Source organism: Calonectris borealis, chromosome 8 (assembly GCF_964195595.1).
Source record: "Calonectris borealis chromosome 8, bCalBor7.hap1.2, whole genome shotgun sequence".
In the NCBI taxonomy this organism is placed as follows: Eukaryota; Metazoa; Chordata; class Aves; order Procellariiformes; family Procellariidae; genus Calonectris; species Calonectris borealis.
The window spans coordinates 7,571,110-7,584,421 of record NC_134319.1 but is presented as its reverse complement, the minus strand read 5'-3'; the positions used below and the strand labels follow the sequence as shown (position 1 = coordinate 7,584,421).

The window sequence follows — 13,312 nt, the reverse complement described above, 5'->3', positions numbered from 1 at the left end:
ACTTTAAAATAGTATCTCATAGTGGCAGCTCATAGATTGAAATTTGGTATTTTTTTTGGCTAAGTTAAGACTGATAAGTAAAACGTGTTAGAGAGGACCCAACAGACAGACAGATGAACTGGTCATACATACCTTGTTTCAACAGGGAACCAAGCTGAAAATATTTATAATTTAGTGAGAGGTATTGCCCTAGTTCACATGCCTGCACTCCTATGGAAGAAGGACACTTGGAGAAACAGCTTCATCTGAGCCTGGTGGAGGGTGTGCTACATGGAGGACCCTGGTTTTGGCAAAGCCTTTGGGTCTGTGTTTCTAGCAAGGAAAAAATTTATTCCTCTACCATTAGCTGCTGAAGGACAGCTCAGGGAAGGTGCTGCAGTTCACCTTCTGCAGCATGGTGTCATGATACTGGAGATGGGGTAAAAGTGGAGACTACATCTTCATATGTGACGATCGTGACCAACTGCTTCAGTGGACAGTGAGAACAAATAACGGGCAGCCTTGGAAAAAGGTGAAGTTACTAGAAACAGCAAACCACGTTGTTGCGGCTTCTAAGTTACAACCTAGATTAGGGGATATAGAATAGGTGTTCAACAAAACGCCAGACTGAGCTGGATGCTGAGCCATATATTCTGAGCCATAGCCAGAATACGTTCCAGAAGAAGGAGGCTCTTCTGCCTTTTCTGGTAAGAAAATTTTTAAGTCACCTGCATGCTGCTGTCACATGCTCCCAGGAGGTCGCCGAGATCATTGCAAATCAACCTATCAGACTTGGGACATTACATTAACAACTGCACTGCCTTTCTTTGCATGGTGACCATACCTATCTGCAGGACACAGCAACAGGGTAACAAGCAGAAATGATTGCAAGACATTTGAGGGGAGCCATTGAGGTACTATTTCTGAGGATAAACACAGCCTTTCCCCTGCCTCCTCGTGCCCTGTATTTCCTACACAAAGTCTGGTGTCCCTTTGAGAGGATGCCATGTCAAGAACGTGAGTTCCAGCAACAAGGTCCAGCCTTCTGCTTACCTGCGCTGTGCCTGCGGCCGCTACCTCACAGCAGCGGCTCAGGCGTTCTCGCCCCAGGCACTGTGCTTCGTCCCTGCTGAGAAAACACCTCCCATCAGCTACCGCTGAGGGGACTGCAGGAACTGCCCATGGCCACAGAAACGACATGTGCTCTGGCTCCTCTGGAAAGACCTCTACTCTTCCTGCTCTGTACATGTGCTTCTCTGGAAGGCAGGAGAGCAGGAAGAAGGTCTGGGCCACAGCTCCGCTTCCAAAATCAGATCAGAGTGTGGGGTGAGATGCGACATTTCTCCCGAGGAAGACGACAGGAGGCATGAGCTACAAGGGGAGCCTTCAGGTGGGGAAGGGGAAGTGCACACCAAAATGTGGGGGAGATGAGCCTGGGTACCAATGCAGCTTTTATATTGCCATGGAGTTTTTAAAGTGACTGACCTGGTACTTTCTTTTTTCCTGTAAGACAAAAATATTTCCTGGCTTTTTGTCATCAGAAAGTCCAGAAATCATTTTCTGGTGTTTCTGCATTTGTACTGAATTCAGTGGAGCCAGAGGAGCTCATAACAGCTTAGAATCCGTTTCATACCTAGTTTTAGGGCTAAGTCCTCACCCTTCCCATTTAATAGGTAACTCCTTCTGCCCCATCCCACCATTCCACACTGAGCACTGCCTTACAGAGCTGTTCAGGTGCTTTCTGTAGTCCGTGGTAACACACAGGCCCCTTCCAAGGGGTATGCTTGCTTTCTGTCCTAGACCTTGCTCTTCCTCCTCATATTACAACTACAACTTCACAAGTTTTAAATGGGTAAAGTTAGATTTTTAATTATCTGAAGTTAGGCAAGGTGAATACTGATCCGTGTGTCTACACTTGTAGATTCCAAAAAAAAAAATCAAACCACTTTTTAAGGCAGTTTGGAAAGATTTAGCCTTATTAGATTTTAAATGAGACTTGACTCAAACAACCACTGTTAAACTGGATTGTTTTAGCAGCATAGCCAGAAACCTCATAAGCCCAAATAATGCTTTAAAGGATTAACTTCTTTACAATAAATTAGAACTTTTAAAAGCAACAATGGCTATAGTATGCTACTATATTTGAATTATAACTTTTTCATTAAAGTGAAGCTGTAGCTCTTTTTCTAAGGAGAGTTTAAAAAACAAATTGTTTATTCCAGAGTTTAGATGAAGAAGAAAGAATACAGTGATGCAAAGCACCGTGGAGGGTGGGATGTCTAATGTTCTCAACAAACAATTGTGAGGAAAGAATTGGCCAAAAACCAAACAAACCCAACAACAAGAATATTTCATACCAGTCCTGCACTGCATTGAAGGAGTCTTCACTGGTGATATCATACATGAGGATGAAGCCCATGGCTCCTCGGTAGTAGGCTGTAGTGATAGTCCTGTATCTTTCTTGTCCAGCTGTATCCTGGAACAGAAAGGAATATTTAAGACTCTAAGACTTCAGTTCTCAGAAAGAGGGGTTGTAGTTAGATCCTACATCTAAAATAAGGCAACCACTTTTTGTTATTACATGTTTTAAAATCCTCATTTGCTCCCAACTGAAATGAACTCTACTTACATTTTAGCATTAATCGGGCTTTTGCATCAACTATGATTTGTTAAATGCATTTTGACACATGTACTATTAAAAAAATACCAAAGATGTCAACCCCTTAATTGCTCTTCTCTCCCTCAGCCTCAATGCAATAATAAAATGTTAGCAAAGTTCACTGAAAGCTGACACTTCAAAGCAGAGGCAATAGAAAACAGGCCAGTACCAGGCAAAAGATATTTACATGTCGCAATTTAGTGTCATGGTCAGGAAGATGTCCTTGAGATAGATGCTGCGGGTGACTCGGTTCTTACCTGAGGCTAGAGACAACAATTAAAGACTTGATGCAATGAAAATTATTCTACAAAGTGAATTTAATGTGGAATATTCCAATCACGATGTCTGAGGTGCACATACTAATTTGAGATTTACTAATCCTCTTCTGTTGGCTCAGCTTAATTCTCTTTACCTATAGAGTGCTGTAGAACTTCCTCCAGTTGCCATTTCTATGTTCAGCCTGGCAGCACAAAGGTGAAACTCTGACATATACAACAGGAGAATTTCAAAAGACTTGTGACAGCTGAAAACATGTCAACTACCATCTGTTGGATGCCAACAACATTTATTCCTCACATTTTGGGTGCCTGCTCTTAAACTGAGGAGTATTTCTACATCAGATCAGCAGTCCTGCAGCCAATCCGTTCCCTCAGGACCTGCCTTCTGAACCAAGGAGAGAAGTCGTGTGCTTAACGTATCTCTCATTCAGGAGGTATCTATCATTTGAACAAACACATTTCATCCATCTTTTGGCAAATGGCAACTCTCTGAAACAGCTGCAGGGAGGCAAAAGGCCTTACCTTCAAAGTTCATGTTCAGCACAAGATGTTGGCTGCTAGTTACTCTTATGGGTCAGCAGTTCTGAAATGAATGGTCCTTTAGTCCTCAAAAACCCACACTTAAGAAAGCATTTACTGCCACTCGTTTAAAATGTGATTAAAGTTTCTCTTTTCTAGAGAAAAAGACCCTAAAGGACTTATCAATCATATAGCTAGTTGGAAGAGTGAAATAAATCCATGTAGAGCAGGAGTATAGAGCCCGTTTCTGATCAGACACAGCACATCACCACAATCCCAGAAAACACACAAGGTGCAGTGGGTGGGAAACTACTCAGCTTTAAAATCCTCCTGTCCATCATTCCCTTACATGCAGCTTTGTTTTTGCTGCATGCAAGAGACAGCATTGGCCCTTCTAGAACACATGCTAGCCAGTCTATGAAAGGGGAAACCATCCATGATGGCCTGTTGTTCTGCACTAGAATATCACAGAGGCTCTCTGTAGGAAGAAAGCGCTTGTAAATAAGCTCCCTGCAGCTTGCTTAAAAGGCTCTGCCTATTGCACTACCGTGAGACTATCCACAACCGTAATACACTGCGAATTTCCCAGTGAGGAGATTATGCAGCAGGAATCTTGCTCTTTCTCCACCAATCCTCTGGAAAAAGAAGGGATTTTTTCCTTGAAACTTGTGCATTTATTTCAAGACAGAGTAGTCCATTGGCTGATCACGGCGAGGCATTGCACACTGGCTGAGAAAGAGTTTTCCTGTTCCCTCCCAACAAGAAGTACCAGACTGAGGTGGACTACACCTCGCAGCCTGAGTGACCATTTCTTCTCCTGCCATTGATAAATCCGTCACCGAGCACTCTCCTATTCACTGACACCGCATCCTCGCTCAGCTGCTGCACAGCTAAACCAGCCGTGCCAGCTGGATCCTGACTGTACTTCTTCAGCTGGGAAAGGTCTCAGCAGCAATAGCATCCTTCTGTCTATTCAGAGACATGATAGTTGCTTTATTTCAGCCTGATTTCCTAAGCACATGAGGCTTATTTAATCATCAGTCTCCACACACGCACGTGTATATGCTCATTAAAACCCTACTGACTTTTGATCAAATCTGACTGAGGGGAAACAGTCTCAAAGGTATGTTCTTACAAAAGTCACAAAAATAATTGGTGAGGTGAAGAAGACCGACCTTAAGCATACCTTAGCTGGGGAAAAAAGCTTAAGTGCAATGCTTATCTTTTTCTGACACCAAAGGATCCACAGGGGAGAGGCTTTCTTCATGCCTCATTAGGAGAAAGACCTAAATCAGTGTTAGTAACTTCTCAGATCCTGCAACCAACAAAAAGAAACAAATCCATAGGAAGTCGGGCTTCTTCAGTTCTCATGCTCACAGCGTTATTGTTTTACACCTGCATTCCCAGGTTCTTCTACCTCCCAAATCTCATCTTCTATCTTCTGCTCTGCGTTTAACTAGCGCTCATTTTGGCTTAGGGCGTGAGGCTGTGACCAGGCAGTAAGCAACTACAAAACACATTGTCTAGCTACACACAGAATCACTTGGAAAGAAATTAAATTTCACAATAGCTCGGAGTTAGCTCTGAGGATATACATCCAGGCTGTCCTGGGAAGCAGCCCCAAGGGTCTTTGAGGGTGGCTTCCAAAACCTGCCCAGGTACCATCTCAGTGCCTCGGCTCAATGAGGAACTGGACTCGGCCCACAGAGTTCGTGTGGTTGCCTGAAAGCTCTGAAATTTAGTAATTCTGGTCTGTTGATTTCGGTATTCTGCCTGCAAACCCCCTGTGTGGGGGTGGGCCCTGATGTATACATTAGTGAGAGACAGGGACGTGGCTGCAGGAGGTACAGAACCCCAAAGGGCTACATGCATTTGCTTAGTCATAACCTGTTCTCTGGTGGACAATGCACTTACCTCATTAGGAAGATAATTTGCATATTCATTAGTATACACTTAGGTGCCTGCCTTCTCAGGTTATCAGAGGGGGCGTGTGTGGGGGAAAGACATCCTGTATTTCATGGTATACAAAGTTTATTCATAACCTTGCCCTGGTAGCCATGTGGTACAACGCAGAGATGTGATTCATCTCTATGTGAGTCACTGATGGGTTCCTCACTCTGTTTTACTGTACAGGTACAGAGCATGTCATCTCCCCTTAAAGGTTTTTAGCTGCATTTCCCCAAATCCATTTGAATCTTTGTAATATCGCCCTGAAGTGAAATTTTTCCTCACGTTATGTTAGCTTCTTAGACAGCTATAAACTGGCTTAATTTTCTTGACTCACACCATGTTTTATGCTAGCTTCAGTGAGCGCACCCCCCCCCCCCAGATACTTCAACATAAATAAAATAAAACTGCAAAATCTTAGCTCAGTTTCTTCAGCATTTACAGTAGCTGCCCTTACATCAGTTTAAAACAGCACAAACCTTAGATAATTAGGCATTTCAGTTTTTTACGTGCAAGACATTTATCTAATGAAGGAGAAAATGACTGACACAGATTGCTTTCCCCCTCCCCCATCCAAGTTATTTGCAAGATTTCCAGGTAGACCACAAACTCATTAGAAGACAAGTAGATGAAGCACAGGCAGGGATCAGCAGAAACCCTGTGTAGCTCTAATTAACAGTCTAGCAAATGCCTAGGAAGAATAGCCTGAGCCTTCCGCGTCCAGAAGCCTGTTTGGCTGTCCCTGATGAGGAAGCAGAAAGCTTGCTTGTAACCAAGCACGGAAGGGTCTCTGTGAGGTATATTTACAGTAACGTGCTAATAATTTTGTTCTTTTGTAGCTTACATATGCGCCTGTCCTTGATACAAACAATTAAAAACCCCCACAAGACCATTACTTTGTAGCTTGAAACAAAAATTTGAAGGTTTCGCATTAATAAGCAATCAAAATTCAGTGTTTATCACAGGAGAAAAATACCTAAATGCATTTGCATTATGTAGAGATGCCCTCTACTCACAAGATCCATCACCTAAACATTCGTGATAGGAACACAACCATCTTTTCTTAAATTTACATGGCTGTCTTAGCAGAAACAGCGAGGTACTTACACAGGAAACATATTTTGAGTTTTTAAATCACGACAAGATGCTCTTTGCTGCAAGTCTGAAAAATGAGAATCCCTGATTCTGAACCATCGTTCTTCTAGTGAAGATTTCCAACCACAAGTTCTTTGTTCCAAAAATGTCACTGAAACTTCTCATCTGTACCAGATTTAATCCCCTCAGCACCATGACTATTCTAGCAGTGTATATGACAAACAGCCTCTAAAGAAATAAACCTTTCAATTTTTGTAAAGGATTACGGTTTTATTTTGGTTTTGTTTTGTTTTTTTTTTAAAAAGAAGAATAATACGTAAGAATAAGAGTCACCTGTTGTCCAGCTGGTTGGCAACAATTACAAGATGCATGTACTTAGCATCGTCCTTGCTTAGGCTGCTCAGAGTCAGAATAGAGGCTACGTCAACCCCAACAACCAGCACCAACCACGATTTTGGGGCTTCATCAGCTGTGGTGAAGAAGAGAGCGCTTCCCGTCCCTTGCTGTTCAGCATCACATCGTGACACCTACGCTACAGCTTTTTGCACCTCGTTCAGAGTTTGGTCAGCCTTGGAGACAGGATAACTGACTTCACAGACCCACGGTTATAGGGGCAGCAAGTTGTTGGACATCAAAATGTCAGGAAACATCTGACTTCCTGCAAACACAGCTCAGCTCTCAGCAAGACTGGCCACCTCAGCTCCTGTTCTCTACAGGACAGATAATAAGCTAAATAAGCTAAATAAGCAAGAAATAAAGGCACATCCTGAAGGCAGAGGGCTGTTTGTCCTGCTTCAGGCCAATCTGGGGCTCAGTAATACTTGACCCCTTTACTTTCCCTTCTGCATGGATGAGGAAACATTCACGCTCACATGGAGCTATGCCGATGTCTCTGTTGTGAACAGTGAGAGTGCTATTCTGCCATCCATAACCTCCGTCCGCTCCCTGCTCTCTTCCCACCTCCAGGCAGATCTCTCAAACTGCACGTGCAGCCTTCTCCGCTGCTGCCCTGTTCTGCCTTCCTCGCTGGACCTAGCTGGCTGCTCAAAGCTGCGGAAGCAAAGAGCATTGCCTTGTCTTTCTGGTTGCAAGGTGAAGTGTTAAATTTCTCATGACCTCCGGCAAATCTTGTTGTTTTGGTCAGTATGTTATTGATGTCTGCCGCAAGGAAGCTGGGACGTTCGAATTCCACTAGTCTCATGTCAGCATGTGCATTTCAGACTGCACGCTCTCTGGGGCTGAGACCTCCTCAGCTGTGTTTGCCCAGTGCTCAGCACAGAAGGGCTCTGCTCTGCGACTGGAGCTCCTCGATGTTACGTTAACACACACACACACACACACACACACACATTTCCTTTGCAAAAGTGGACTTTTGAGCGGAAGCCACCAAGAATCAGCTAAACAAAAGTCACCTTGAGAAAGCGGAAGGGGGGAAAAAAACAACCCACCAAGAACCACAAGGGTGAGTGAAGAGAGTGACCGTGGGCAGACTAGCATGTTCCTGCTGGCAGCTAGAAATAGGAACAAACAGGCAAGCAAGATGAGTCACTGGTTAAGACATGGAAAAGACGTGATGTCATGAAAAGCCTGTGAAGTTTCAATTGCTGCCAGGAGCAAAATAACACCTGGTTCCTACAGAGCTCAGCTCTGATTAAAATGCTCCAGTTCAACAGATCGTATTAAGCATGTTTTTTTCCCCTCTTGTTATTCAATGTTCCCATTGCCCAAAAGTCACTGGAACCTACTTAAACAATTCAGATATCTTAAGAGCCAGTTTCATTTGAGCAATATTAGCAATATTGCTACTAAGTGCAAGGTCCTGCACATGGGTCAGGGCAATCCCAAGCACCCATACAGGCTGGGCAGAGAATGGATTGAGAGCAGCCCTGAGGAGAAGGACTTGGGGGTGTTGGTTGATGAGAAGCTCAACATGACCCAGCAATGTGCTCTTGCAGCCCAGAAAGCCAACCGTATCCTGGGCTGCATCAAAAGAAGCGTGACCAGCAGGTCGAGGGAGGTGATTCTGCCCCTCTTCTCTGCTCTCATGACACCCCACCTGGAGTACTGCGTCCAGCTCTGGGGCCTCCAACATAAGAAGGACATGGACCTGTTGGAGCGAGTCTACAGGCTGGAGCACCTCTCCTATGAAGACAGGCTGAGAGAGTTGGGGTTGTTCAACCTGGAGAAGAGAAGGCTCTGGGAAGACCTTATAGCAGCCTTCCAGTACCTGAAGGGGGCCTATAAGAAAGCTGGAGAGGGACTTTTTACAAGGGCATGTAGTGATAGGACAAGGGGTAATGGCTTTAAAGAAAAAGTGTAGATTTAGATTAGATATAAGGAAGAAATTCTTCACTATAAGGGTGGTGAGGCACTAGAACAGGTTGCCAGAAAAGTTGTGGATGCCCCATCCCTGGAAGTGTTCAAGGCCAGGTTGGATGGGGCTTTGAGCAACCTGGTCTAGTGGAAGGTGTCCTGGCCCATGGCAGGGGGGCTGGAACTAGGTGACCTTTAAGGTCCCTTCCAACCCAAACCAGTCTATCATATGAAAATGCAGCAAAACATTTCTGTTGTGGAAAAAAAAAACCAACACAAAACACCCTGTCTTTTTTGATAAGAGGTTCTATCCTTGCAAAGTGTTTTTTAAACATTTCCTGCTATGGCTATCTTCACTTCAACTCTTTAGAGGTAGTGAAACCAGAAGCCTTGGATAATTTCAGTACCACCAGTTGCAGAAGCTTCACTTTTCCCATCCTATTATGCTTACCCTTTACAGAAGCTCCTACCACCCTGTTTTCTCTAACGTTAACAGATCCCATCACGGAGACGGAAATTTTACGAAAAGAGACTTTTAATACACAGACTACAAGAGCTGACCAGTATCTGGTCAGTCATCAGAGGCCTCAGTCTTGCCTGACACACACACACTTTTGAAGTTGTCCCCTGTAATTCAGTGGCTCCCTTCAGGTGAGGCACTGCACTTTTCTTTTTAAAGTACTTTTGTAAACAAAGCTGATGGACAAGGAGGAAAAGTTAGTGTAGGCTGACCTCATCTACCATTAAAACATTTCTGGTGGTTGGGAAGGCTCAGCTCTTTAACATTGCTCAGCAACTCCACACCATTTAAGACAAAAAATGAATCACTGAAAATGCAACAGGGTGCTTTTGCTCAGCAGAATGTAATTTCCAAACTGGAATCAGGCCAAGGTGCTGTGATTAACACTCTTGCTCATGACCTACTAAGATGTTAAAAAAATTATTTCCATTTTCCCAGGTGCCTTGAGATTGTAGTGAAGATCAGCAGCAGTTGCCCTTCCTAATCTGTCAAACAGTAAGGAGGACTGAAATAGGGCTGCTTGCTCATGAACATTATCTGCTCTTCTCATCTCTTTGTAGGTTGAGTTTCTCCGTCAGAGTATTTAAAAGACAGTGGCTGCAGAATAGAGAAATCACATGAAGAGGTACACACAAAGATTAAGTCCGTTGTGCACATTTCTTAAATCTTATAGAATTGAAAAGTTTTATTATTCATGACTGAGAATTAACATGAAGATCAGTCTGATATTTTTGATCCTTCCTGATTCAGTTACCTTGATAGAAAAATGAAGAAATGGCAGTAATAAAAATATGTAGCATCCACACCATATGCCTACTTCCAACTTCCACTTCTCTAGCTGCAAATAAACAGCAAAGTTCAAGAGGTATGATGCATTTGAAAGCCCGTCCACTGTAGGCAAGTGATAAAACCATCACTGCTATGATAAACAAATATTTAAGAAAATTTTAAGAGCCTTAGATCCTAGAATAAGAAGCATTTTAGGCATTGAATATATTGTTATATAAGAATATTTTGCCAGTTTTGCGAGACCTTTTTAGTTGTCCCACATATATCCTTTAATTCTGTTACTCAACCACTGTAAGAACAGCTGTACAATGCACAGATGTCTGAGCAATGTTAGCCACTATAAGCATTATTAATTAGCTAGGGTTGTTGAGAAGCAGATAAATTAATCACAGCCAGAGTACTTCAGAAGCAGCACTCCACTGCTGTGAATGAGCAAGCATGGACATCCTAAATGGTCCCGTGGATAGATGTGCTACAGTCCAGCTACCGCTGTGTGGGTCTTACAGCAGTCTAACGTATAGAGATGTACAGCAGAAAGGAAAATCTCAATACGTCATGAATCAACTGCCAGAAGAACAAATGCAAAATCTATGAGGAGGAAGTTGAATGATCTGTGGTACAAATCTGTCTGAATTCAGTAGCCTGGTTCTTTGATCTGGAAAGGAACAAGGACAGGTGAAGGGAATTAGCATTATAGTGCTATCAGCCTCCCTCCCCCTCAAACACAGGCAAGCAAAACAGAGCAAATCCCAGCTCCGAGAGCAGCAGAACAAGACCCAGACTTCCTGGAGCCTATTTCTAGGTGATCAAATGTCATGGTAACCAGCAGGAGAGCCAGGCAGCTCAGGTCTGTGCGGAGCAGGCTCTGCACAAGGCTGGGCAGCAGCCGCCTGGCTCTGGTCCCCCGGCAGCATCGCGGTGGTACCCAGCCCTTACCGCAGCTGCACGACTCTGGGCAAGACCTTCAGTTAACTCATTTATAAAGCAAATATTTATGTCCGAATGTGTTTATGAAGCTCAATGACTTTGTGTCTGGAAGACCTGTTAGTATCCCTAATTGTAAGAAAACTTAGTACTCTGCTACGAGCATCACTCCTAGGGCTTGTTCTTATCAAGGGAAGATTTCAGATTATTTAGTAGTGAATTAGGGCTAAATCTGAGCCTCATACTTCACAAGAACCCCCTAAAGATATTATGTCAAGGGGGTCAATTCTAAGACAAAGCGCTCAGAAATTCTGGGAAGGTGTTTATGGTATTTCTAAGACTAAATACCAAATCAAATTATAACCATGAGGCACGAACACGTGCTTCGAAGGGCAGCAGCAAGACAAAAAGAAAATAACCAAATATAATTTATGAACCACACGCCAATAAAAACCCCCAAATATTCTTTTAAGGTCTTTAAAACCCTAATGTGTAATTTTTCAAGATTTGGTGGAAATTAAGAGTTGATCAGGCAATCTCCAATTTATTATGTCCTAAATTATGAAAAAAGCCCCACTGCTGAATTCAGGTAAGCATTAAACAAAAATATAAAGGCATTTAAGGTTCTAGCACTCAAGAAGGTAGAATGAAAGCTTAAAGACAACAAAACCCAAGAAAAATCTGAAGCTCACAAATCAGAAGGTAAATAAAAAGGAAAAGAAAAAGCTAAGTATGTCACTTCAGTAGAGTTTGAAATACAATTCCAAATGCTGGAATTAGCAATAACATAGATTCGTCTATCTCATAAGTTTATATTTGACAGAAACGTGCACATACTTTGAAAAGCAATGCAATAAATAAATCTGATATAGTTCTTCATTGGTGACACGAAGGGGTTTTTGTCTAAATTCACAAAAATGTAAAAAAACCAATCAAACGGAATTGAAACTTTCCAAGTAAACCCACATCTCTGCTGAGAATAGAAAGGAAGACTTTCAGCTAAAGGACAGCTATTTTGGAGTAGTCGTAAGCATCTTAAAATAGAGGCTTAGAATTTAAGTTCTTTGTCAACCACAACAGTACCTGCATGACGATGCTCAGTAATAGCACAAGACAAAGAAAATAATCTGCTACCATTTACCATAATATTTTCTATTATAACCACACAATCCAGATGTTAAACTAGAAATTTCATTGTGTAGCAGCTGCAGATGGCTCTACTGCAGCAGCAGTTCCGTGAGCAGCTGTGAGGTCCCTTTGGGGCTGTCATGTGGTTACGGTGCCTATGGCTTTCTTGGTGTGAGGTCTGTTCACACGCTATTTTAAGTTCACCCACCTTTGTGGTGATGCCATCTCCTCCTTTCCATTTGGAAAAAGGGTCATGAGCAAATACTTCTTGACATACATGTGAGATGTTTTGCTGTTTGGTATTTTTATGGAGTACTAATCACTTCTTCACCGCAACACCTCCCTGCTCTGTCTAGGCCATGTACTGCTTCCTAGCCTTTGGCCAGTGGATACACTGTGTGTCCAAGTAGCTCAAATCTTACTGATGAAAAGCACGTCTTCATATTTACCTTTTTAGAAAGACAGAGGAAAACACAGCAGATTTCCCAGCTGAAGAAAACGTGCTGTTGGCATCATAAAAAAGGAAGGACATACGACTAATTTCTCTGACATTCAAGCAAACTTCTAACCCAGTTCCAATCCTCGCCCAGCCTGTTCCTATCTATCAAGAACTGCTTCTCCCTGCTCTAAGATCAAGTGGGGCTACAATCAGATTTTCCTTACCACCATTACCTACTTGAGATATCCCAATTACTTCCTTCATCAGCTGTTTAGAAAACTCACTTTTAGCAGCTCTTCTTGGCAGGAATCACTCTGCATTTCTTCTAAATTAAAGATATTGCACCTAAGCTCATTTTAGGAGCAAACCAAGCCAAAATCCATTCCTCTAGTCCTTTTTTCAAGGACAAATGGTTTTGCCAAGGAACCCAGCAAACAGAGGAAAAGAAGCCCTATCTAAAGGGGGGGGAGAAGAGGGGGACCACAAAGAAAAAAGATCTTTGAAGACCTGGCTCATTGAAAGAGGCCCCAGGAAGCCAGAATACATTTCAAACAGATTTAGCAGACTACAGCTGGGTCAATCACAGCATCTTCTGCAGCAGGTCCACAACTCTGATACTAATGAGAGTATCATGTCAGCACTTCAGATGATCAAGATTTCAGTGAGAAATCCTGGCCCAAATTGAGATTGGACAGATGCTGCTGGGCCCACTTTGCATTGCC

At 43.0% G+C, this 13,312-nt stretch overlaps 1 protein-coding gene across 1 annotated transcript in view; it reads right to left on the bottom strand.

The window, feature by feature from the left end:
• The window catches only part of RAB3B (RAB3B, member RAS oncogene family), a 59,347-nt gene that overhangs the window by 12,306 nt on the left and 33,729 nt on the right, over positions 1–13,312 (bottom strand). Inside the window, exon 3 of the mRNA XM_075155784.1 lies at positions 2,337–2,455. Coding sequence (XP_075011885.1) covers positions 2,337–2,455 — 119 coding nt within the window. The remainder of the gene's footprint in view (positions 1–2,336; positions 2,456–13,312) is intronic.